The 27643-nt window shown below is 39.9% G+C and overlaps 1 protein-coding gene across 1 annotated transcript in view; it reads right to left on the bottom strand.

Moving 5' to 3' along the window:
- Positions 1–25289, bottom strand: part of lrrfip1a (leucine rich repeat (in FLII) interacting protein 1a) — a 30538-nt gene extending 5249 nt beyond the window's left edge. Inside the window, exons 1-20 of the mRNA XM_088415016.1 lie at positions 25110–25289; positions 18494–18580; positions 15099–15116; positions 14933–15004; positions 13185–13226; positions 12543–12593; positions 10621–10683; positions 10507–10540; positions 9378–9490; positions 8980–9048; positions 8123–8200; positions 7682–7780; positions 6753–6779; positions 6553–6675; positions 6353–6424; positions 5584–5754; positions 4781–4873; positions 4509–4601; positions 4272–4364; positions 3584–3728 (exon numbers count right to left, since the gene is read on the bottom strand). Of these exons, the coding sequence (XP_088271142.1) occupies positions 3584–3728; positions 4272–4364; positions 4509–4601; positions 4781–4873; positions 5584–5754; positions 6353–6424; positions 6553–6675; positions 6753–6779; positions 7682–7780; positions 8123–8200; positions 8980–9048; positions 9378–9490; positions 10507–10540; positions 10621–10683; positions 12543–12593; positions 13185–13226; positions 14933–15004; positions 15099–15116; positions 18494–18580; positions 25110–25199 (1633 nt within the window). The 5' untranslated portion in view covers positions 25200–25289. The remainder of the gene's footprint in view (positions 1–3583; positions 3729–4271; positions 4365–4508; positions 4602–4780; positions 4874–5583; positions 5755–6352; positions 6425–6552; positions 6676–6752; positions 6780–7681; positions 7781–8122; positions 8201–8979; positions 9049–9377; positions 9491–10506; positions 10541–10620; positions 10684–12542; positions 12594–13184; positions 13227–14932; positions 15005–15098; positions 15117–18493; positions 18581–25109) is intronic.
- Positions 25290–27643: the final 2354 nt, after the last annotated feature.

Here is a 27643-nt window from a genome sequence, read left to right as displayed (position 1 = left end):
GACCGCCCTTTCTCATCTTCATCGTCCACATCCTCCCCACTGTCCGGTCCAAACGGGTCGAGTTGGGAGGCTTCCCGGTCACCTTGGTGGCTTTCACGTCTCACTTCCTTGGACTCAGGGGTCTGCGTGTTTGCGTCAACGACGTGATCCTCGCACGGCAGTGTCTGTCTGCCTGCAACCGCTTCAGCTTGAGACGCTACGATAACCTCCTCCCTGTGAAGGTCTGGAGAGGAGTTCTCCAGGTTGGTCGCATTCAATAATTCTTCATCTTCCTTTGTAAGTCTAGTCTCGCACTCTGCCTCTGGCTCCTTATCCAAAACATTCACTGGCTCGGACATTGACAAGTCAGGTTCTTGGAGACTGTGCTGTCTGTCAGCAGTCGGTTCAGCCAGAGTCTCTACGACGACCTCCTCCTTGTCAAGGTCTCGCGAGGAGTTCTCCAGCGTGACTAAATTGACTAATTCTTCCTTTTCCTTTGTAAGTCTGTCCTCACACTCTGCTTCTGGATCCAAAACTTTAGACGGCTCCAACAGGGGGTCTTGAAGACTACGCCGCCTGTCAGCAGCCAGTTCAGTCAGAGTCTCTACAACGATCTCCTCCTTGCCAAGGTCTCGAGAGGAGTTCTCTACTGTGATTAAATCCAACAATTCTTCATCTTGCTCTGTAAATTTATTTTCACACTCTGCTTCTGGCTCCTTATCCAAAACTTTCACCGGCTCGGACATTGACAACTCAGGGTCTTGGAGACTATCGCCAATGTCATAGGACAACATCGGGGACACCTGAGTGAGACTTTCGGAAGATTCAGAAGGAGGCGTTTGGACCTGTAACTTGGCCACAGAGTCTTCTTTGTCAATGTTTGTAGGTTCAGAACTTGCTTGGCTTTCATTATGAGCAAGACCTGATAAACTAACGTCACCTTGGCCTGAAATGTCAGCGGTAACGGTGACATCTAAAATGGAGTCTTTATCACGATTTTCAGAGTCAAAACTAAGATCATCATCCCTCTGAATGATCTCTGGCTCATAATTACCACATACTACCTGGACCTCCACAGAATGCTGACTTTCTTTTTGTATGTTTCGATTATCTGTGTTAAGCATTTGTTCCGCAATGGATTCCTTGGCAATTTCAACATTTAAGGTTTCAGCGCGTTCCATCTGTTCAACTGTTGCAAATTGTTGAACCGTTGATTCTTTGAAACATTCATTAGCAAGACGGTCAGCGCCACAGTCTATAGCAGCCTGACTATTTCCTAAATCTGCTCCTGTGCTTGCTAACTGAATGTTTTCTCCATCTGTTACGTTTTCTTTCTTTTTGTCCCGTTGGTGATTTTGCTCCTCAAGGGACCCTTTCCTTTTGCCTCTCCGTTTCTTTTTTTTCTTTTTCCCAGGCGCATTAGCACTCTTCCGTGCAGGCTTGGTTATGTTTTTCTCTGCCTCGTCGCTGCTTGCCTCAGCAGTTTCATGCTTTGACTCAGATTCAACTACTTGCAGAAATACTTCGGAGTCCTCAGCAAGCAGTACTCGGGAGCATGATTCAGAATCTTTCACATCTGCTTGAGGAAATGATTCTGGAGTTTTTAGGTGTTTTTGGGGACCCGATCCGGATTTCTTGACACCTTCAGCTTGCTGATATGATTTAGAATCTTGAGTATTTTCCAGTGGGCCTAATTTAGAATCTTCAGAATCCATGACATCTAATTGTAGAACACATTCTGAATTGTTGCCACTCTGTATTTGGTCCTCTTTGGGACATGATTGAGAATCATTGATATCTTCTTGTGGACAATACTCAGATTCTTTCACATCTTGTACTTGGGGACACGAGTTAAAATGCTGTAATTCATCTTTCATATTTTCTCCAAGAGAAGATTCATAGTTTTTGTCAACTATTTGGGGACCTGAAGTAAAACCCTGTATGCTATCTTGAGAAAGCAATTTAGAATCTTGCACATCTACTTGTGCACATAATTGTTCCTTTTGGGAACCTGATTCAAAATTTTTGGCATTTATTTCAGGACAAGATTTAGAATCTTGTGTGTTTTTGGCATCCTCTTGGCAATCTAATTCTGGACCCTTTACATCTTCTTGGGAATGCGATTCAAAATCTTTGACATCTACTTGGGGATCAAATTCTGCATTTTCAACACTTTGTTCATGGGAATGTGGTTCAGATTTAGATTGATGAAGACATGACTCAGAATCCGGTAGATCATCTTGAAGACAAGATTCAAAATCTGTGACATGTAAATCATTACCAACTTCTTGATGAGGACATGACTCAGATTTTTTTATTTTTTCTTGGCGAGATGATCCTGACTCACTATCATCTGCTTGGCAACTTTTGTTGTGATCTTTGAGATCTTCTTTGGGATGCAATTCTGAGTCTTGTACAAACGGTTCTGCTTTCACCAGATTATAATCCTCATCGGTTTCACGTTTGTTTGGCTCAATACCAGTGAAATTCTCTTCAATGTTAACATTGTTTTGCGGGTCTACCTTCTCCAAGTCAGAGTTGACTTGTGGAACTGCTTCGGCGGGGCTTGTTGTGTTTTCTTGATTTATGGGACTGAGAGGAATTTCCTCCCCGGCTTTTGTGACTATCATTGCAATCTGCAAGCCCTGGCTAAGGCCACTGTCATTTTCTTTAGTGGGCTTTGACGTCTGATCAGCATTAGAGAGCCTGTTGGGGCTCAAGTCACTCGTGTGGCCTTCCTCAAACTCTTCCCCGTGCTGTTCTTGATCCAACTCTTCTTTTGCTCTACTTCTCAACTCATTCTCCTCTGAGCTTCCTGAGAAATCACGAAGAGCATATTGTGACAGGAGGCCGAACGGAGTCACCATTTTCAAGAGTAAGCTTCAGTAAGAGAGTGACAGGAGACAAGGCGAAACACTTGCTTGATTCCCAGAAACACATCGGAGGAGGAGGATGAAGGAGAAGCACAAGAATTGTAAAGAGAAGACCGCGATCGAGATTTTGCCGATAAGAACATGTATGGTGTCAGGGAAGCGGCACCAGTTACTTGAGTAACCACATCCCATGGAACCAGCATCTTTTGCATGTAGAATGAGGAAAAACATTTCAAAATATTTGAAAGTGCATTTTCCCCCAGTATACATCACTTTTCCAGTGATTTAGAGAATAGTAAGTCACCTAAAGAGAAACGACACACCATTTTCGAAGAATCAACTCACTTGACTAAACTTAGTGCTTAGTTGAAATTAACAGAAACAACTAACGGGGGCTAGTATGTGATTGATTGTGATTGACATTCTCATAATAGAAGTGTGTAATTTCTCTTTAAGCTAGTCGAGATTTACCAGAGGTATCACCAGAAGCACGAGAAAAGCGCGAAAACTCAAGATGTGAGTCCAAACGTAGAGTAAGATTCATTTAGAAAATCATAGCCTCATTGTCATTTCCAGAGGCCCCTTGATTTATGATTTTTAATACCGTATGTTCCATGATTCAACTTCTGATTTTACTGAGGCTGTACATTTTGGAAAATGAACATCTCCAGTTGGGTTCATGCAAAGCCATACAAAAGAAGGAAGATGCTTAGTTTCCAGGCGTGTGTTACCGAGCATGTTGTTCCCCTCTGACGGGGAGGTGGGAGAACTCTGAGCTGGCCGGGGAGCGCCATCTCCACTGGTGGCTAAGTCAGTTTCCGTCTCAATGGCATCGCCGTTGACGCTCAGATCGGGTCCCAGTACAATTCCGTGTTTCTGGGAAAAAAATAATAATAAGGTAAAAGCTGTTATATGTAAAATCTTTGTAAATGTCATGACGACTCAAAGGCATAAACAGAAAAAAAAAATCAATCCAGGATAGCTGCCTCTGATAGGAAATTATAGGGCACATTTTTCAGAGAAGTTACAGTAAGAGTCCTGGAATTTGCCTAAAATGTCAACATTAGAAGCAAAATGTCTGACTTTGGCATCAATTTCAGGAAAGCATCCTTCAGACTTTACGTTTGTCCAGTGATAACATTTCTAGCGTCCTAACTGCATTTTCAGATGAAATTTCTTCGTTCCTTAGATTTTAGACCAAATAAATCACCATGTAGTCAAGGCTTATAAAAACTCAAAATCTTCCAAATTCAGCGGACATCATAGACAAACATTTTGCTCGTCTATGATGTCGCCCACAAGTTGAAGAGTTTTGACCCTGTGGGCGGAGCATGGTGACAAAGGTGGGCGACTCGCCGTGGAACTGTACTAGCGGCACAGGGTCAGAATTTTTACAAAGATCTTGAGCCAAGCGAATACCTTTAGAATATCTTTCAGCTTCACCACTTCTTCTCTGAGCTCATCTCGCTCTGTTCGGATCGCATCCGTGTATTCTTTCTGTCGCTCTAAGGCCTGAGGACGTTTGCGTTGCGTCGAACGAAGAGAAGAGCAAACCGTGTCGAGGGAGTTTGAAAAGAAAGTTAAGAAGAGTAAAGTCAGTTTCATGCTGGCCAAAGTAGTAGAGAGAAAGACAGAAGCTGCAGAACTGGGCAGTACCCCAATTTTCTTATCCTTCCACTCCAATGTCTCTTGTAGATCAGATATTTCCCTAGAAAAATTCTCCTCTTTCATACGCAACTGACGGATTTCCTACAGTGGCAAGAGAAGACAGATGGAGTAAAAGCAAAAGGGAAAAGAAAACAGCGATACAGTTGATTTGTGAAAGGAAGATGAGGGTGAAATGAAATGTTAGCAAGTGAAGGGCCTCTTTCCACCTGTCTCTGCTTACACTGACAACAGTTTGTTTGCACTGTCAAGGCAATACTCACATTTAGCAGCTCCTCGCTTTGTTTCAGCATCTGCTTCATTTCGTTAAACTGGAACTTAAGTACACCGTGGGCATGTTTCTCGCGTTCAAAGTCCTGCAAGGATAGGGAAATGGATGAATACACACAGCAAAAAAAAACACACACACAATGAATCACTGAAATCAACAGTGAGTCGCAAATTGGGGAAAATTCAGTTTTCGTTACCAACACCCATTCAAGTCAAATGTGTCATGACATCTTGTCATCAGAGAGGAATGTTTGAATGGCGACGCATGAAGTGTACGCTGGTAGCTTACCACCCGGAGGTGTTAGTGCACAGTTAGTCATGTCTAGCCAGGTAAACTGTAACCACACTGTTAAGCAATAAGTAAATAGAAGCCCTATAGGAGTGTATCAGTGCACTTTGTTCTTACCTCACCGTGCTAGTACACAGGAAGTTTGAAAAATTGGATGCTTGATGGGAGAAACCCTAATTTATTAGCTTAGGCACTTGTTAGCTAGTCTGATAGACATGACGTGGTTGGATTGAAAAGTTGACTAAGAGTAAAAAAAACAAAAAAAAAACTGTTTTGCTGTTGGCGAATGTACAACGATGGACTTTTGAGGTGTGGAGGACCTGATTTTAAACAGAAAATATGGTAATGTGGCTAAGCTATGACTATGATTGTACACAAAGCAGCCCTTGAAATATTAAGTACACCCTTGCTGTTTATTGAAAGCCAACTTCCACGAAACAAATATTCCCAATTATCCAGTAAAACTAGCAGAGAGCAGATATTTACAGTGACGACTGCACACCCTACCTTGACCTTCTCCTCATATTCTCGTCTCGACTCGGACAGGAGTTCTTCGAGTTCCATCAGCGAGTCTTTGAGTGTGTCCACCTGGTACATCAAGTTGTTCTTTTCATTGTCCAGCTGGGCGTTGGACACCATGGCCTTGCGGTACTTTTCCTCCACTTCGGTTAATGCCTCCTATCAAAATTCAACAACGAGACATTGAAAACGTTGGCTCACTTCATTTTTCTTTCTTTATGGTCTACTTCATCTGTAAATTTTATGCAGGAAGATTAAGTTGGCTGAAACAAGAAAACATCAGAGAAAGCATTAATAAAGTGAGCCTGCAAGCTATAAGTTGAAGAGTGAACAGTAATTCTTATAGGGCATTGTATCGAGGTCACTTATAGGTTACGAGTTCATTATACAATATATACGACTTCTACTGAACTATTTCAAGTAAGGATGAGGATGTGATCACATAAAACTCCACTTAATGGAATCCAGGGATCCGGGTTTGAATTCTTTTTCTACATTCTTTTAAGTGTGTCAAAGCAACATAATAATTCAGAAGCAAACAAGACAATGCCTAAAATGTTGTAACATGGCCGGAAACAGCAGAAGATAGTAGTTGTCTTAGTATACTAAATGTGACGGGAGTGTAATTTAACAATCATAATGTCCGTAACATGGAAATATTTTATTGTGAAAAACAGACAGTATGACGACTTGAAATGTGTGGTGCATGGTGGAAAGCGTAGAAAATATGTTTGACAGTTGCCTCCGGTTCTTATACCTTGGCTTCTTTTAGGTTCTGAGTGTACTTGGACTCCACATCTTGAATCTGATCCTTGAGTTCATGAATTTCCTGGTGAAAAGTGAGAGTAGCACCAGTGACCAAGAAAAGCTTTCAGTGAGCGCCATCAGCAAAGGCAAAGCAGGAAGGAAGAAAGGGCTGACGGGCATACAGAGAATGCAGGTTTTCTTTTGCACTACCTTAATTTCTCTCGTAGCCGTTTCAGCATCTGTGACGGCAGTCTCTACACTTCCTCTCCGCGAAGAAGTTCCGCCAAGTGAGGTGAGAGTGGCCGCCGTTAATACGGAACCCGCTCGAGAACCCTGAAAAAGTGAGCAACGCAAATGAAAAAAAAAAGAGAAAGTAGTGTAACCTGCTCAGTGTTTGTTGTTCAACTTACTTTCTCTAGATAATCCCTGTCGTCAACCTATGGAAGTAGGTAAAAAGAAATTAGAGCAACGCCAGGCTGACATGTAGGCCGCTGGGCTAGAACCATACGGGAAAGAAACCAGCCATAAAAAAGTCCCTTTTTTAAAGGAGAAATGTCTCAAAATCCAACAAACATTTTCAGAAATAGGCAGCAAACAAAACATTTACTTGGTTTAAATTCATACTTGATGACAGGCACACCAGAGCTAGGATGTCCAAGTCACATTTTTGTCTTACAGAGATATACAGTTTTTTTTTTTTCCAGGTCCAATATTGATTATTGGTCATCAGTAGTAGTAGTAGTAGTAGAGCTGTTTTTTTTTTTATAACGTTTGGACAATATGTTATTAGTATGTCTTGCAAATATAAGTGAAACCTAAACCAGTAGTAAATACAACTCCATAGGTTTCTTCAGTGAATCTAGTTCTTTCAAATTTCAACCCAGGTGAACATTTCATTCAGCTTTGTTTTAATTTTGAACTAAAACAGAAGTTGCAGTGTTCCCGGGGTCAGCAGAATCTCTTACAAAGTCATCAGGGAATTTATGTAGTTTAAATATTCAAATAGTATCGAGCTGGACTTCCCATGCCCTGGTCAGACTGGGAAAATTCTATTCCAGAGGAAAAAAAAAAAACTATTTACAACATTTTCCCTCATGCATCCGTTCAAGAATTTAGACATTTACAAACATGAGGTCATAACACCTTGTAAATATGCACAAATTAGCAAAGAGATTAAAAACCCAGTTTCAGATAAACGTGAGAGTCCATTCGTTAGCTTGTGAGTTGACACTTTATTGAAATGCGTCCAATGTGACACATAAATCGGCCAATAGAGCAACAAGCAGGTTGGGTTTAGCGGGCATAAAAATGGCCTCTTGCGAGCAGAAAAGAGCCTTACGTCAGAAAAATCTGGAATCGTAACATCATCCAGATCCCTGGAGAGCCCTCTGCTACTGGAAGTGCTTCGTAAGAGGCTGGCAACAGAGCCACAGTTGTCCTACCACCGGATGAAGACAACACACAGCCGCTCAGATCAAGTCCACAAAAATCGGGCTATACAAAATTAGCAGAAGAATCCACTAACAAAACAGATGGAAGACATTTGAAGTTGCTGTATTTGATAGCTTGCGGCAGCGATAGGAAAATGAACCCTCATGAACCACTTTTTTTTCTGCACCTTTAGATTGTGCCCTTGGTTTAAAGATAAAGGCTAGAGAATTAAAAATGTATTCGATTACCGCTGCATACTTAAACCAAGAGTGCCCTCTAGAGGAGCAATAAAATATCACCGGTGCTTCATGAGTCCTCATTTTGCCGTCACTATTTTGGTCAGACTCACCACTGGGCTGGTGCGGGCCGAATTGGCCCGGCTGGAAGTTCTGGAGTTGGAACCGCGGTAACTGCCGTACTCTAAAGGCTGTCGAGGGAAGACGCGGTTACGCTTCTGTCCCAGATTAGGCTGCTCACATGCACATGCGCAGGCCAGTTACGATTAGATGCCAATTCATTGTCACTGACTCATGCTTTTAATTGGCGGTCTTTAACGATACAAAATGACACACACATTATACACACTGTATTAATGCTTTCCCATGCTTGTTTTTAATGTTTTGCAGTTAGAGATGTCACCCCTAATTTGTTATTCAATTAATTGATTAGGGGTGTCCTCGTCTGATATATCATTTTAATTATTATCAGTTTAAAAGCAAATCCAAAATATCCATCAATATTAATGACATTGATTATTAAAATAATTGTTCGTTGGCAGCTCTAAACAAAAGCAAACATGCATGAAATTTTAGTTGATACAAAATCCTCGATTTCAAAGGGTTATTTTTTTTGTGTCCTTTTGTTTTTCTAGTAAAAGCTCTGGTCTTCCTTTCAGTATGCTCATCACAAAAAGCAATATGCTGTGGGTTTTTAAAAAAATCAGTCAAAATGCTCCAAAACATCTAACAAAAACAAGGGTAAAAAAAAAAAAAAAAAAAAAAAAAAGAGTTATTGGAGGAACTGTAAAAATAAACCAAATTGAGTATCAGTGAACATCTCCACCAAACATCTACCAGTCACATCAGAATCAACAAAACTTTCCACACAGCAAATAACATTTCATTGTTGACGAGCTCACACTCCAGACCAAGAATCTCACCATGCCAAAAAAAACAAACAACCAAAACAAACAAAAAAAAGACTTACATGTGCGCCAGAGTTGGAGCCCGACATTCGCCGCGACCCAGAGCAGAGACTGTCCTCATATAAGGAGTTCTGTATTTCATGCCACATGATACAGAGCACACACCAGCTTTTCGCTCACTCTTTAGCATGTTTACATTTACGCATTTCTGTTTAGTGGTTAGAATCCTAATGCACGTCTGGACATATGCTACTCCGAGTTCAAAAGTGCTGGACGGGCAGCGCTCCTTGTGAGATCGTGTTTTGATCCAAATGCGTGCTGCTAATGACTGCTGATTCCATAAAAAGCCAATGAAACAACTGGCTGATCAAGTGTGATGTTGGCAAAAGAGTCAGGTCACAGAGGTGCAAGTGGAGGGCGGTTCTCATCTTTTTTCATGCAATATGAGTTCCATACAAACCTGGAAGGAACCAGTTGAACCTGGGTTCCTGCTGGTGGACAGACCATTGATGCTGTACAAGTCAGATGAGGCGTAAGAGGCCTGCGATAAGAAGCCCATATGCCACAAATAAACTACATTGGAATTAAGACACCTTTACACTTTGCGTAGATGTTACTGTTTCGCCTCTTTGGGGGGGTGGGGGTGGGGTTTCATTGGTTAGTGTTAGGTCAAATAAACTTCACAGCAAAGTCTGTGGGTTTGTTTTAAGTACACAATGTGTACTTTTTTTTGTTAAAAAAAAACAAAAACAAAGCTAATCCCAACTTTAGCATTAAGTGTATTTGTTATCCAGTCCAGGGAGTTTAGCATTGGTTGTTGGCATTAAGCTGCTAAATAAACTTGACAGCAAAGTTGTGGTTGTATTAAAAATACGCCGATTTCCCTTTGTTTTAAAACTTAAAAAATGAAATGAATAAAAATAAACACAAATTTGGCACCAATGCTATTTGCTAGCTTGCCTAGGGACTTGTGTATTGGCTGTTAGCTTTAAGCTAAATGGATTTTACCACAAAGTTGTGGTTGTTTAAAATATATAAGAAGTACTCTTTGTTTTAAAACTTAAAAATAAATTGCTTGAAGCTTCTTTTCTCAAGAGTTGCTCTTTGTCATCTAAGCTGCTGTGTTAAGGTCAGTTCACTGCCATATGTGGCTGAAATTTCAATCATTTTGCTCAATAGTCAAAGCAATTGGAGTCAAAGTCAGTGGAGATTTGGAAATATTCCATTTTACAATGGCAATTCATATGTTCAATTGCTAGACTAATTTATCCATTTTTTTTGCTATAGACCCAATGACGATGAAAGGTTTCACTGACACACGTGTCCTTGCTGACGTTGTCACTTATCAGTCACAAGGCAAAGCTTATCAAACCAAGCCTCTAAGATTGTGCGTAATCCAGCAAACAAACAAAATGAATAAGGTCAAGCACACTCAACTTTTACTGTACTAAAGGCAACGTTACCGGTTTTGTCAAAGTCGTGAGTACAAGTCAACGTGCGGGGTTTTCTCAAAGCACTCAAGTGTTAATCTGATTATCTGAGTGACTTTATTGACACGAGAGTTAAATATCATTTGGACAAATGGCTACTAACCCGACTGTATGCATCATCATGGTCGTTCCTCTACAAAGCAAGAGTGCAAAAGTCATTTTTCCTTTTTTTTCAAAAAATATTGAAGCCACAATCGCTGGACAATTACATACGTCCTTCTCCTTGTGCTTATGTTTCTTCTTTTTCTTGGATTTATGCAAGGGCAAGGACGAGCCCTTAAAGGCACAGGAAGAATGACATCAGCGTACATGAGGTGACGTATAATCCCAAAATCACCACTGCTTGCACCATAACTACATGCAACGAGGATTTGTAATTGAACTGGTTATTGTATTATTTTTAGTCATTTTTGTGACAGTCTAGATAGTCTAAATAGATCAATAATCGACCTGTTATTTCTGACAAATCTCAACATTGGTCTTTAAAAAAAAATCCCAGATAATAAATCAATAGGAAACTGTTAACTTAACAGGGAACTGATTACATTTTCAGTTTACTTTAGAAAAGATTCTGCTGACGCTGGAAAGACACTGCAGATTTTGTTGAAAAAAAAAATGAAAAGTGACATTTTAACATTTGTAATATAGAGGTTTTGCAGGAATTGAGTTATAGTAGAAAATTATAGAGAGCTATTTACTTGTTTAAGCTTTCATGTGATTTTTTAAGACACACAAATGACCCTAGGATCTCTCCTAACATAGTTACAATTTTACAATTTATATATTTAGTTTACCATGTATGTCTAAAATTAATTTTGAAGGATAAATACATCAAATTTGAAAAGTTGCTCAACAAACATAGGCTTGAATTTAGAAATTTCAACAAAAAATTTGCATATTTTTTGGCAAAGTCTTCAAGCTCATGTTGGAACAGATCAGGATTAAGAAAATGTCGTTCTTTTGTTAATGTACCCCCCCCCCCCCCAAAAAAAAAAAAAAAAAAAAAAATGACTACAAACAACTGGGAAACAGCGGGAGGAAACACAACCAGTAGGGAAATGTTTTGGGCTACTTTGTTCAAAGCACTATTTTTTGTACACCTTAACATAAAATCACAAATAGAATCTTTTTTTTTGTGTTATATCCACAATCAAAATAATACCGGTAAATATATACATAAAAACGGAGTCACAAGGTATGAACGTTGTGAAAAAAAGAGCAAGCCGACACTGTGTTATTTCAGTAGCTACAAACATATGTCAATATGAACCAGTTTAGCTATTATACACTATGCTCAAAATCTATGACACAATATCATGCATAGGCAGAAAACAAAAGAAACCAAATACAGCACGGCACACAAGAGTTAGGTGTGTTGTTCAAACTTTTTCATTCCACAGCCTTACCCCGGCACCGTAAACGGCATCCAAATCTGACTGTGTTAGAGATACAAAAACAACAACTACTTTAAAAAAAAACTTTTTTCCACCGTCGTCAATTCCTGATCGTTGGGGCATCATGAAAGATCGAACGAAGCGACTTCTCGATCATACCTCAATCTAAAAAAAAAAAAAAAAACTAGGGACACTTGCCCCCGGAAAGACACTGCATTGTCCTAAAACCGCTATGTCACATTCAGGATGACTTGCTCAGGGACAACTGGCAGAAACATTTTAAAACAAGAAAATTTTCCCAAAATACTAAATGTCCTCTAGCAGTAGTTTTTTTTTGTGCAGCAATTCCACAAAATGTCTTTTCATATTCTCCATTATATGAAACCTAAACCGGGAGGCCTCAACTTTTTATTCAATGCTAAGTAATCCCTAACCAGTGCAAAGCATTTTCTTTCAAATAAAAAAAAGACTTGTAGCATTATCTGTTTTGCTCTTTTTATCATTATGACTATTATTATCATTTGAAACTGAAAATAAGAACATTTAGCAATAGGTTTCATAATGTTCCAATTGATTTGTTCTTAATTTGAAAAGAAAAACTTGCCGCACCTGCCTCAACATGAAATTGGGATTTGCTGATTCCTACTATGTTCAAATCTCATGTACCCCCATTTGAGAATTACTGGTCTAAACTGTAGACGATGAAACAGAAAATAAGTTCAGAATTTTTTTGACACTGACCCTGACGCTGCCTCGGCTTCCCACCGACATCCGTTCGTCGTCATCTGAAAACTGTGTGAGAAACACACAAGGCACATTTCACAGGTAGATCAGAGATGAGAACTTTGTGTCCATGAAAATTTATTATGCCTAATGCAGAGCCATCTTGAGACAGGTTTTGTATTTGTGCTGTGTTGTGGAGAAAAAAAACATATGAGAACACATCCATCCAACACTAGTCTTATCCCAGAATCTGAGTAAAAATGTACGTCAATCTTAAATATTCATGGAAAACATTAATTTCAGACGAATCATACTACTTAAAATCCCTACATGCACAAGGTAAATATTTAACACTTGAGAAAAAAAGATTATATCAATCAGTTTGAAATATATGCTTAATGGGGCAAAAAACTCTTTTTAAATTTCTGTTCTTTTCATTTTTAGTTTTGCATGACATGCTACTTTTGATTGACCTGCACACATCTATTTCACAAACTGTGTGGATTAAAAACCGTGAAATCTTTGCTTATATTTGTCAAATGAAATTTGAACGTCCACAATATTGTGCACACTTCGCTAACAGCAGAACATCATTTGTGTGTCTTTAGCATTGGATTTGAACGGATAAAAAAAAGTAATGACACGTAAAGTTGTACAAACCGTGTGCATGTGTGAGGGTCGTGAGTATCGCTCACTGTCCTCCTGCATGTTGGGAGGGGGGAAAAAAAAAAAGCAAAGGAGGAAGCCACGGTGACCAAGGGAAAAGGAGAAGAGTGAAGAAAGATGCAGCTCAAGCAGAGAAGAAAGAGAGGACATGAAAGCACTTGATGATGCTGGACGATGTCTTTGTGACAGGGGCTCCACTCTATTTGAGCGGTGCTCTTCTAATATAAGCTCTCGCTGCTTTAATCATTGTTAGTAACAGCGCACGTCAAACACTTGAGATGCATTTCACGGTTACGTTATAACTGAGGTCAGTACATCAGAAATTAAAGACCCTGTAAAGTAAATTCAGACATGTTTTTTTTAAAATGTGCATTAGATATGTTTAAAGATGGATACAAATGTGATTTAGACTGAATTATGTGATTTTAACTGAATCTTATGAGGTGTCACAATTTGACTGGTATGAGTAGGCCTGTCATGAAAACAAATTTTCCAGATGATAAATGTTCCCAGAAAATTTTGTGGTACGGCTTTTTTTTTTGTATGAAAACAAAGTACAACAATTTCAAGCAAAATCTCTTGATGTACCAGAGATTTTGCATTAGAGCTATACTGTCTTGACTACAAGCTGCATGGAAACACTGACAATTCTGGCACTCTGTGCCGGTTGCCAATCTCATTTTTAGCGGGCGTAGCGAACCTTCGCAGAACCCAAAGTGCATAAACAAACCCTGATAAAGGAGTATCGTGCTAGCTGGTGATTACTATTGCTAATGTATACTGTTGTGCCTCATTAAAAAATGTGCATAATTGTATGTGCCTATGAATGGACGATACATGCTAAATGAACTGAACTGAATGAACAGGTTTTCAAAAGCCGTTCATTCTATTTTGTGCGTGCGTGTGTGTACGTGCATGTGAGTGCCTAATCCCACAGCAGTGAACTGAAGACAGAGAAAAAAAGCAGCGCTAGTGATGTTGATGTATGTAAACCCAACATGTATCCAAATAGCAATTTCTCCAGTCTCAATTCATTGTGCCCATTTTTATTAATATATTCATTATCGAAACAGGCCAAGGTATGGGTTGCCTTTTCCAGCCACAGGAAGTTTTAAGTGGATATTTTCTGAAGTGAAATTTCTGTGTTGGATGAAGCAGCATTTATTCAGAGAGTATTTCTGTGTATTCAGCAGGCGCATCTGTGGCGTGGGGAGAAAGGCATGTTTTTTTTCCAATTTTTATTTCATATGTTGGGTGCTTCAATTTGGCATTCAAATTTGGCAGGGTTGTTAGCGACACTTCTGGGGTGTAACATATTTACAAGACATTTTCACTTTTCAGGGACTTTACAAGCGCAGATTAAATTTCACAAAAAAACATTCCTTTAGTCACGGTTAGTGACATTCACGTCAAACAGTCAATATACTGTCAGTCAAATTCCCTGGTGAAATTGAAACTCGGTTGTGACATGAGAAATCCGACACAGCAAATCTCGTGCAGTCCACACCCAGAGGGCAGATGGTCGTGCTGACTGCAAGCCAAATAGTCAAACGTGCTCCCCTAAGACGATTTTTACAGAGGATCAAGCTTTGATTCGTTACCACCTGCAGTCTTGCCAAGAGGAACACAACTCCAAAAACCAGACCATAAAAGCCACACAACTCAAAACAACAACGAAGGCGGACATGCAATGAAGTTAGTGAAAAGGCGGCGGCGCCGCCACCGCATTACAAAGACGGTACCATCCATTGCTCAATATCTCCCCATTTGCTGTCTGATCGCTCATCTGATTTGGGATTCAAGCCATAATATTTCTGAACAAAAAAAAGAAAAGAAAATGATAAAAAAAAAAAAGTTAAAGCACCACCAAAATTGACTTAAAGCACACGTTTTGAGTGAGAAGCATACCTTCTGCACCTGAAAGATCTGCGCACCACCAGCAATCGGAGAGAGAACAGAGTGTGAGTGAGAGATCGGAAGATGTCAAAAAGTAGAGAAAAAGAAATATATGAGACAGAAAATGGCACCAGAATCAGCCAGTAACTCATTGAGAATGTTGCTTTAAATTCTGCTGAGGCAGTGGGAGCACAAAATGACTCAGACCAGAAGAAGAGAAACTACAGAGCAGAGACCTGAATGTAAGTGCAGACTTCTTGGTATTAGTACTTTCAACTCAATCTTAACATTGCCTTGATTTTGGATATGGGCCCCAGGGACACTTTTGCACCAGAATAATAATTCGCAACTCTTTATCTGCCCACTGTTAATTTGAATTGGCCGGAATTGTTTTGTGCTTACCATTACATGTTAAACTAAGAAAACCGATATTTCTTACAAATAAAGGCGTTACATTTTGGGGGATTGGCTGAAATGGATTCATTATGTACACTTCCATTCAAACATGGTCACAGAATAAATTTAACTTTGCGCACAACTCTTAACTGTTTCTGCCTTATTCTAGCTTCAAACTGCTCAGAAACGGCTACATACATACACAAACACGCACGTACACATGCATCCGTACTGGAAATGGGCAGATGAAAGGCAATAATCAATCACTGTGTGACACAATGTATACTTTGTGACGCATCAGAAGACTGTCACTAGGTTCTATGTAGAAACTTTTGCCTGGGCTCTGAAGCGGCTACTTTGCTGCTTGCCTCAAATGGCTTGAGGCCAGGACCCCCTGCCTGAAGCAAGAGGAAGCTTACTATGGCAGGGCCCAAGTTGATCGCCTATGCTAAGCTAAACTAAGCTATGCTAAGCCACTTTTTTCCAATCCAAGCTGCACAACCTGAATTGGACTCAAGTCGTGAATATTCACGTGATCAGTTTTAAAACGCTTTTCCCTCGATTTGATCGTAGTTTCATCTTGAGTACGAAATTCGCTACAGCGTGCTGGTTGCTTCCCTTTCCATGCCTGCAATTCCACACTGAAATTTGATTTACTAGCGCCATCTCTGTTGTACTGAATGCTTGCCTAATAAATGGATTGACTGCTTTGTAATTCTGGCTTCACCCCCTTGACCTCATTAAGACTCTCCTGGATAAAAGTAATGCCCTTGTGAAGCCAATGTTCTGGCTCTGGTTCTGTTTGGTCAGGTCCGTAGCGATGATCTAATGAAGCAGAGTCAACAATGTTTGTACTGGATCAGCCGTTTTGGTGGTGAAGGTCAGCGTCTTAGATTTGTGCACTGTGGCACCACAGTCACACAAATAATAGAAGGGACAGAACAGGGCTACCACCCACTGTCGGCCTCTCTAGAATATTTCATAGAATATTTCATATTCTTTCAAATCTGACATCAACCTCACAATTGATCCCTCGATGCGCTTTCTATTTTGTTGCTTTTGTTTTTTATTATCTATACCAGCAGTTCTCAAATGAGGGTACGTAAAGGCACTGCAGGGATTAAGAATAATAATTATTACATTGTGTAAATGCTTTAGGGAAAAATATAGTAGAGTTCATAAAAGGCTATAGTCAGGAGGTTATTTGAATTTCAATCAAAAGAAGAAAAAAAACAAACTTCCCTATAATGTTATGAACCAAACTGTGATATTCTACCTTGCATCATCTGTCAAATCACTTGAAAACTGTCTTCAACATTGTCAGTCTTTGTGAGAACATGTCTGTACTAAGATCTAAAAGGATGCTTTATGTCGATAATAATCTTTATGTGCACAAGAGAGACGAGTAGAAATGGCGCTCCAAAGTTTCATAAATCAGAGATAGCACAGCACTCCCCCCATCCAAAAATATGGCTACAGAGCGGGGGTGCATCAGTGTAAAAAGGTTGTGAACCACTGTTCTATTTGACTAAATTCGGGGAGCGGAGTGCGGCGTCAGCAAGCCCACCAAGAACTCAGACAAAACCGTTGCTTATCTGTGTCTGGACGCTAATGAGCTGGAAAGGCGGGTGGCCACGTAAGCCCATTCATGGACCGAGTTGCACAATCAGCTTAGCATGTTTGCACATACGCTATTTCACTCACCGCGTTGGCCTTTTTGACAGGGGGGCTCCGAGGGCGCCTGCTGAAGGCCGCCCTCAGCCGCCTCCCTGCCAGGAGACGCCCGGCCGTTTTTGTAGACATCAGGGCACGGCGGCACACCGCATTCCTCAAAAGTCGCTAGGTAAGAACCAATCGGATGGATGGCACCCGGGAAGGAATGTAGAAAATTAAATCCAAACGAGACCCGGGAAATCTAAATCCAATTAAAATTTGACAATCCATCTGTCATTGTGTCCAAATCATCAGCTTCGGAGAAAGCATCCATGACCAAAACGTGTGGTAGCCGCATTGCTGGAGTCAACAACTCGAACAGAGTGCAACAATGTAGCTTGGACCGAGGAGCGCAACCCGCTAAGCTACTTTAGAACTCAGTTAAAGGATTTAAAACACACACACAAACAATAGTCAGTAATCTTGTGCATGTGACTTCAGTACCTGGATCTTGAGGGACTATTAAAACGGCATATTAAGAAAATGTGAACTATTTTCTATAATAAAAAAGGCATTTATGTAAGACATACTGTAAGCTACGCTAACAGCGATTAACTCTTTATAGTTAAGTTGTAGCGGCGGGGGCGGTGGTGGTGGTGGTGGGGGGGGGGGGGGGGGTGGCAAAGGTCTGTCTACATGTATGAGATTACGTGAGGCTAATAATAAGGAGCTATAAAAAGCACCCTTTGCTACAGATCAGACGTGCTAAACCAGAGGTCAAACACCACAAAAACCATCCGGTAACCATGCTGAGACAAAAAGGTAATAGCGCTGATGTGAGAAGGGGCGTATTAGACAGCAGGCATGTCCTTGAGGTTTGCCTTCAAAAGTTTCATTGTACATTTTAAAGAGAAAAAAAGAAATCCATTTATTATGATTAATACCAGTCAGATAAGTCACTCCCCTGGCACTAGCACTAAGAATTTTCTCTGATATTGGATCGGTATCAGATATTACGCTAGGCCAATGGCTCACAATATTTTTCCAATGATGTACTCTGTCAAATACGTTTTCAGACAAGTACCCTGTTAAGACAACTGGAGCTAATCTTTGTCATTAAGTGTAGATTATTTTAATCAAAACATTTACAGATTTACGGATATAAATTCGCTGAAAGCTGCATTCAATATAAATAAATAAATAAATGAACAACCGCCCTCTCGGCTTCTCGTACCCTCATTTGAGAACCATTGAGTGCATTCGTGTGCCCCGACTACTCATATCCCCATTTGAGAACCACAGTTGACATCGCTCTTACGTTTTTCTTTAATAAAGCCAGATAAGGCCCAATTGTTCACCTCTTTTTGTTGCCTCTCAAGTTCCCGCATGCGGATCTCTCTGGCTTCTGCCCTCGCCGCCCTCTTGGCCGCCAGTCGGGCTTCAGCCTGTGAGGGGAACAGGAAAAAAACAAGAATGAGGAAAACATTACAATAGGTGGATTTGATTTATTCACATGCCGAATGTCAGTGAGTAACGAGCGATCAATCGCCAATGAGCTTTCGACAGCAGAAGCTCACTAGATGCAATGTTGTGTTTCTAAACACGAGAAAATTGTAGGATGTATTTATAGCCGTGTTTATAGAACATGGCCATTGCTCCGCTGGAACTAAGAGTCTTTTCCTTAAAAGGAGCGCTCAAAGCGTGACTTGCTCAAAGAATGTGTAAGCATTTCCTTCCTGTAACATTGTGGTAGACATGTGTAGCTCCATCTTGTTTGCCTGTGGGCAGAGGCACAGAAACCCCTCCTTTGATTGCACTAATGCACTTCCTTCATGTCAGTCAGCATGACCAAGCAACGGGAACACACAAGCGCTCTACAAGGCTTGCCTTTTCTCACAACTAGAAAGCAACAAACTGCAAACTCTCATTTATTGTTTTTACATGAGAAAATTGGCTTCTTTCACATCTTACACTGGAATTGTTTTGCCTATTACGGCAAAGCTGAGCTATGGTGTCTGAGGCAGATATTAGCGTTATCCGTGCACAAGCACATAATGTACGGTCAAATTTAGGTAGGGTGTGCATTGGCACACATTACAACGCAGTACAATATGCATCATGATGGTGATGAAAGTGGCATTCTTTTGAATGCCAGCTTACATTGTGTGCTGACTATACCCGGATGGGGTCCACCCATTTAATACCCCCCCAAGTCTCATGTGCTCATTTTTTTTTTTTTTTTTTACAAAATCGCTCAACAAAGAACTCCTACAACTTCTATGACTATGTACCTTTAATACAGATTAGTGGGCTGGATAGTTGATTACGTTCATACTTTAATTACCCCAAGTAATCGATTACTTGCTACTAGCCATTTTTCACCCTTCTTTAGCAAAATACTTGGGAAGAAAATTGGAAAACATAACTACCTGGGACTTAATGCCCACACTCTTAAAACAAAAACGGAAAAACACGTCCTCGGGATTGAATGTCTGAAGGAGTTAGTAACAATTGCAAACACGTCTCCATCAAGCAAAGTGCCCTTTTTGGAAAACCGCAATTTCATGATTTAGCTCTTTTTCAAACTTTCCATTTTAAAAATCACAAATTAATACACAAATAATACACAATTAATACACAAATTTGATAGCATAACTTAAAAAAACAAAAAAATAGCCCAATGTCATAATTACTGGTGAATGAGCGACTTTTCTTGGGAGTTCGACGTACAGACACGCCAAGAGAGATGAACTGAACTAGGTCGAAAGATGTGGCAGTACATTTTGGGGGGGGGGGGGGGGGGGGGGGGGGGGGGGGTTCATTACAGCTATTAATAATGCCCTAATTGGATGTAATTCAGAGCATGTTAAATAAGGTGACTGAGCAGGGGGGATGAAAATAATGATGCTTTTTTTGGACCATGATAAGATCTGGCATACATTTACAAAGCCACCCAAAAATAAATAAATTTCTACACTTATTCAAATTCTACACTTGAATCCCTTTAAAATGATATCGAATAATTTGCTAAAAAATTGAAGCCGTTACAGCAAACTGATGTTGCCAAGTTGAAATCCCAAGTTTTGAGAAAAAGGCTTTTATTTTTGGCGCATTCATCTTTTAAACGTGCGCGTGATTTACCAATCCCTTCTTTTCATATTCTTTGATTACAATTTGAACCTTTTGGCTGGTGGGAAATGAAAGTTGACCTTAAGGAGCTCATTTGTGTAGTAAACCCCGAATGGACATCTCTGCGGATAATTTGCGGAAAACATTGGTCAATAAATCAAAACTGATCTCAGGGACATTAGATTGGATTTGTAAAAAAAAAAAAAAAAAAAAAAAAATCACATACGCCTTTACAACTACATCCAAGTTTCATCTGGGAATTGAGGTGGAGGATGGCAAGTTCAACCAAACCTCAAGGCAAACACGGGAACAGCTGTGGATCTTTGACGCCTGCAATCAGCAAACGCGCAGGCTACGTCAGGTCAGGAGGACTAAAATAAACAACGCGAAAGCAGCTGTCTCCTCACCAGCAGGAAACACAAAGCAAACAGCAAATTCTTCACATAAGTTTACATTAGTGGTTCGCAACCTTTTTGTTTTAATGACGTACCCCCTGGGAAATATACCTAACCAAAGCTTTTTATAGATGGAAAATGAACGATTTTAAAAAAGTGGTGTGCCATTTATGTTTGAGCCATTAAACTTTCCCGTAATGTCTCCAGGCATATTTTATTCAGTAACTCCAGAAGATAGATTGCGTAACATCCAATCTTTTATCAATAGAAGCCATTTCAGGCTCTTTGCTTCATTAATGACAACACACATCTGTATAAAACAGAACATTTAGCAATAAGCTGCTTCATGTTCCAATTGATTAGCTCTTAATTTGAGTAAAAAACAACTCTCGCTTGTGTTATCGCGACTCCTTTATTTATTTATACACCTTTATTTTGTTATGTTTTAAACGGATGCACATTTTCATTACAGACATGATTTTATGACAGGAGGGCCAGGAAAAAAAAATATGCTGCACAATTTATCTTCTGGAGTTGCTGAATAAATCCACCACCAGATACCACTACACATATAGTTCCAAAGTTGAATAAATTCGACACAAATGTCCCAGAAAGTTTTTTTTGGGGTTAGGTCAGTTTTTTCCCTCAAATAGTGGGTCACCCCCACCTTTACTTCAGGTTCACCCCTTTTACCCCCACCTTCTTCAGGTTAAAGTGTTTAAAATATTGATAATCCCGCATTAATGTTGCAGATCAATTAACACTTATTATTGAATGAGATAATATTTCTTTCAGCGTCAAACGGTTCAATTGTAAAAAAATGTTTCTATTCTAAATTAGAATTGGCATGGTTTTAATTTCAGGCACATTGATGGCATTTGAAGTTATTTTTTTCTGTTTCAGACTAACTTGTAAATGGAATAAACCTTGGAGATAAACCACTACAAAAAAAAGGTTCTGAACAACTGTACAAAATCTGATTGGACAATTAGGTCAGAACACCTGAAGCGACGAGCCTCGATTCCCCAAAGCTGTTCGAGAAACCTGGCTTGGCGAAATCAACAGGAAGCAGTTCCCGATAACAATCTGATGAGGTGATGTCATGAGGAGGAAGTGAACACAAAACGGACCACATCCTTTTAAGGAGAAAGGGTTCCTGCCTATGTTGGCCTTACGCGCACTGCCATCGTGTCCGGCCCAACAATATTCTGCTTGTTTCTGTTGAACTTTGCTTATCCCCTCCCAATAATGATTAACAAGCTTGCTTGCCAATGCTCTTTTTGGCCTGTTGGCTATGTGTGGCTACTCCTCACATCATCACCAGCAAGCCCCTCAGATTAATCCAGTCTTCACAGTCTTTTAATGCCCCACTGAGCTTCCCCGGCGAGATGGCGCGTACAACCCAGCCATTTTAATCCTTGCTTTAATTGCTGTGTAAAACTGAAGCATCTGATGTGGCTTAGTAAAAATGTGCCACTCTTCTATTTACTAGGGCTGGGCCATAGAGACGAAAAGTTTCACCAGTCATTCTTGACGATTACGATTGTAATTAATGGAATGAACACAACAAAAATGTATTTAATATGTTTTTTTTTTTTTTTCAGGCACTTTAATGCACCGTTGCAGACTCACCTGGAATGTTATAAACCCTATAAAATGTCAAAAGTTTGTTGAAAATGGATTTTTCTTGTCTTTTGTTCAAGTTAAAAAGGAAAAAAAAATTAGGTATCCCGTACTTATGTAATGTTTATAGATAATACTGTATTTATGTGATGTTTATAGATAACAATCTTATAGTCACCCAGATGAGTTGGGGGGAAGTGGGAGGGGCTTTGCAAAAAATAATTGAGACGTGCAATTATCAGTACATTTTCAAGCAAACGGCACAGCTTCTCACCCCCCCCCCCCCCCCCCCCCCCCCGCCCCCAACCCCTTCCGTACAGACCTCCTCTAAAAGCAGGGTGTTGCGACAGCTGATCTTTTCTGGTTGCTATTTTTAAACTCTTTCGCAGCTAGCACAGGCCAACTCATCAGCGTGGTTGGACCACCACCCAGTTTGTCACATACAGTATGAGGGACTTGACTTTGCTGTCACTTCAAAAAGCAGGCAAGCATTTCTGCCGCTATCGAGATGAAAAACTGAAAAGAAAAATGATTTCTCATTCTGTTTGTATTGGGCTTGGAGACAGTTTTGGTAATTAACTGGCTAGGAGAGCAACACAATTTGTGATATCACTAACATCATGGGGAACGTACATACTATTACTTACAGGATTGGTCTAACATCAGTCAAAAAATATAAAAAGAAAAACACAATATCAAATTATATTGGTCTACATCCAAAATCTCTGGCATTAGCACTCATACTGTTTATAGAGGTGTTTTCATTTCTTTTGTATTTATTGGATTCAAGTGCAGTGGTTTCTCATTTTTGTGGTTGAATTGATGTCAGTCAAATGTATGGAATAAATCATTTTACTCATAACTACTGTTACTAACTATTGCATCAATTGATCAAATTCCCTTCTAACATTCAAAATGAAAAAAATAATACAAGTATCATTTTTACTGATATCATAATAAACAGTACTATAAGCTAGTGGTGATTTTAATGATTTAGTAGTGATTTTAATAGGGTTCCTGCAAGTCTCAGCAAATGTAATGAATGTTTGTATGTAATGTATATTTTTCTTTTCAAAGTAAGAGTATATTAATTGGAATATGAGAAAAGTTCTGATTTAATTGTGTAACAGTGACCCCTTTGCAAAATGTTGTATGCCTTTATTGTGTTGTTTTACACAGATGCATATTATTTTCTGGAGTGGCTGAATAAAATACACCGAGACACACCACTACAAATATGACATCCCTAAGACTGTAAATTCATTACTCGTTTGGCAAGATTATTTCTCACTGTATAACTGCCAATAACTGACAGGGACTGAAACCACCTATCGACTTCTGTATGTATGTAAAACTTCAGCTGCAAAGCAGTAGAGCAAATAAAACTTATCAGATGAAATTGGGGAAAAGACCAGCTTGCCCCAACCTGAATTCAGCACGTGTTTCCAAACAGCAGCTTGCAAATTGTGTCGACTGCAATCTTGCGTTACTGTGCAGTTAGCTGCGTTGCGGTGCAAGTTTGTACATGTGTTTCAACGATTAACAGGAACATCATAGTCGTCATTGGTGGCTCGTATTTACATGAACTGCAGACATCCTCATGTTACATTATGAGTCAAATTGACCCATTTATTTTAAAAAAAGTGAGTATACAAAATCACTTTGCTCAAGTAAATCAATTGTTAATGATGACAAACTGGCTTTGGGGGTTAACACATTTTATACTGTGCTGAATAATTAACAGTAAAATTCCACAGGGAAGTCACAATTTTAAAGTCAGGTAAAGTCTTATTTTACCAGACAATAGAACACTTGGTTGCTTTTAGTTGACGTGCAGTATTGGAAACACAGCCACACGAGATTAATAATGCCACTTAATTTGAGGCTTGAAGGCCATTTTGGGGCTGTCAAAACATGTATTTTGTTTTTCATCTAAAATGAGGAAACTGGGATGAATCTTCTGGGTCAAGGTCGATGACCTCTATCAGTTGCTTTATCGATCAAAAGAATTAGTTGTTTTTCACTTGCGATGAGAAGGCTTCATGTTTGTTCTGTGCTACCCATCATGCCATTTTTTAAAGACATTAAAACGCCTCATTTTTGGAATCATCAAAAGAATTGGTCGTTAATCAATCATCAAACTTTTTTTTCGCATTAGTGTTAATATTGGAATGATCTAAACCAGTGGTTTTCAAACTTTTTTTTTTTAAATAATGTACCCTGTGTGAATTGTTTTTAACAAAGTACACCCTCCTTGGCAAAGTATTTTTGGATTAAAAAAGACTTCAGAGTGCTGCGCCATCCATGACTGAATTATTAAAACTGTGGAAGAGCATTTGCGAAGGTATGGCTTTGTGCTATAAATTGAATCATGTTCCAATTAATTTGCTCTTAAAATGAAAACTGTAGTGTTCCCGCCACAGTATTTTAAAGCAAGACATTACATTTGCTGATCATTGAAGAAACCGTGTTCAAATTTCACATACACCCCGAAGTGCCTTCATGTACCCCCGGAAATCCTCGTACCTCCATTGGAGAATGGCTGTTGTAAACAGTAGTTGGCTTTAGTTATGATGACAACACCGGCATAATACGTTCTGCCTCAACTCTAGATGACATGTAAAAAAATGATAACTCGCTTTAGCATGGCCAAAATATTGCGTTGAGTCTTCCGCGTGGACAACAAAAACAAGACTTGAGCTCATTGAGTTTAAGCTTACGCCATTGGTTATTTCTGAACTCATGTGAGAAACACAAAACAACACATAACTTTTGGGGACGGTTGCTTAACACACAAAGAATTTAACTGCGGGCAGATTGAACTCACCTCTCTGGCGATAAGATTCAAGGCATCGTCCTCTGCCGTGGATCTCTCCTTGTTGCTGTTTCTTTTCCGTCCTGTGCCCTGGGTGCCCATGTTGGAACCCACGGGGTGACCTATCCGAATACACGAGACGCGCTTCTGTGGGTTCGCGTTCAGTCCACCCCGCAGCAAAGAAGCAGTCCCGGTTAGGCTCAACTAATCGCCCGGCACGTCAACTACGACGAGGGCATGAAACAAAACGCGTCCGCGGTCGTCACGGTCACACTACCGTTGTTCACCAGTCTTCCTGTCTCACGCGCGGGTCGCCACTAAATTCATTTCGAAAGTCCGCATCTTCCCCGCGTGGGAAGGCATTTTCCTTTCCGCCCCTTACTACCCGATCTTGTCATTGAACCGAACTTTAACCCGCGCAATTTAAAACGATAACATTAAAACTATCCGAAGGGGTTATAGCGTGATGTTCAAAGTGGAACTAACTTCACTTCAAGTCGTCACTCAATCACGCTGCCTTCACTGAACGTGGGAATATACCCATTTCATCGATGGTTTGACGCACCACACGTAGGAATACGTGCTGACGTCATCGTAACGTTTCTTAAAAGGCCGCGCCACTATTGTTTCGCTTCTGTTTAGTGCCATTGAAGATGATAAATTAAGTTCACCAGTAGTGGCGAATTTCATATACTTATCAACTACACTTCTGTGTGTACTCGCAAACAGTACACTCGTGTACGTAAAGTTTAACGTTGCCTTCTAAAATTTTGCACGGCATTTGAACGCAACATCTTCTATTTTTAATGCCCATCGCCCCAACTACTAAAATAAGACATACTCTTCTCAAAGAGACAGCGACCGAAAGCGTGATAATTAGTTACTGTCTGTCAGTATATATTTCATGTGGTCATTATAATTCAAATAGAGGCATGATTAGTCACATTACCTGACTTTACGTCAGGTGTTTGAAGAGTGCTTCAAATTGTAGTTTACGAGGGTAATGAGAGGGCAACGGCTCCTTCAAGTGTTCATTTTATGCAAGTGCAATGCAAGATTCATGCAAAAATAGATTTGCAGCTCATCTGTCAGATTAACTTTACACAGACTATCATCTAAATTGTATGTTAACAAAAATGTCTGGTTATTCATGATCAATTGAGGAAGTACATTCCATATTTGTGTAAACGTTTTCGGCAGTCAAAAAAAACCCCGAGATACACTACCTTCCTTACATAGTGATGGACCAACAGAATGTTTCTACAAGAGAGAAAATTATTTACATTGTCCACCTTGAAGATAAATACCATCAATCGATCACACTTTTGCTCAAATTTCATCCCAAAAACTCTTTTTAAGAACAGGTAGTACAGTAGTAGTTTGCAGAGGGGGCAAATGGTGGAGCTAATTAGCGCTGCCTTGTGGCGTCATACTTGATATTTTTTATCCTCCTTGTGCTCGACGACTCTGTTCAGCTAGAATGGAAATCAAAAAGGCAATTTTGACCACTTCCATCAAAGTAGTTTGTGCCCCGACTGACTGAGGACTGACATCATAAGCCAATGCATCATTAAAGTCACCAAGAAACATTTATTCATTTTCAAGCTTCCACCAAGAAACGGTTCATCAATAAAACACTCCATGTGGGTGGAGTCAAGACGTACTGGCGGACTTCATATCATTAAGCTACAAAAACCTTGATGAAACTTGGTTTCCGACCACACGTATAAAATGAACAAGAGACAGAATAATGACTTTCGCATGTTCTGTAGTGAAAACAATGAACAAGACTGTTACTTGTGCATCTGTAAATGTGTAGTCTAGTCATGTGAGGTAGCAGTACCAGTATCAGCTTTCATTACTTTCTCCCTTGTCTTCTGTCTGTGTTTAGATAAGAGTGGAGAAGCTGCAGAAGACAAGCACACAGGAGTTGTAAACCTCACTGAGGTCATGGGAAGCCGCCAAGGAATACTTGGGATTTCCTCCTCCCCCGCGTTAAAACACAAACATGCACATGCAGTAGTGGTTTTGATATGGAGATTTTTTTTTTTTTCAATGATGTACCTACCCGTTGTGAAAAATTGTTTTTCAGCCAACAAGCGCAAAACATTTTTGGACAAAAAAAAACAAACAAAAAACATCCAAACTAAAAGTGTGTGATCTATTATATTTTGGATCTACATCATGAAGAGTGGCAAAAGATATTCATTTCTTTAGCAATTTCAGTAGATGTCTATTTTACTTCTTGGTGGCGACTGAAAGTGACATTACAACCAATCATTGCCCAGTGAACCTTACCTGGCCTCATTTAGAAAACCGATGAGGTGATTGAGGCCGCTCGGTGTCACTATTTTTTTCCCTATTTTTATTCTTAGATTTCTTTGATTGGCTGTACTCGATCAAATCCCCGACCCCCATCAGCACTTTCAGTTGTTACTTTGTCTAGTTCTCTTTCAGCGTTTTTTTTTCCCCCTTGGTTGTTACTTTGTTTCACTCATCAATACGTGCTCCTTTCGTTAATAAACTTCTGTCGACCTTCGCCCTTC

The sequence above is a fragment of the Hippichthys cyanospilos genome, chromosome 5, assembly GCF_059441005.1.
Source record: "Hippichthys cyanospilos isolate Australia breed blue-spotted pipefish chromosome 5, RoL_Hcya_1.0, whole genome shotgun sequence".
NCBI classification, from domain to species: Eukaryota; Metazoa; Chordata; class Actinopteri; order Syngnathiformes; family Syngnathidae; genus Hippichthys; species Hippichthys cyanospilos.
The sequence above is the reverse complement of the archived record's forward strand: the minus strand, read 5'-3'. Positions and strand labels throughout refer to the sequence as shown.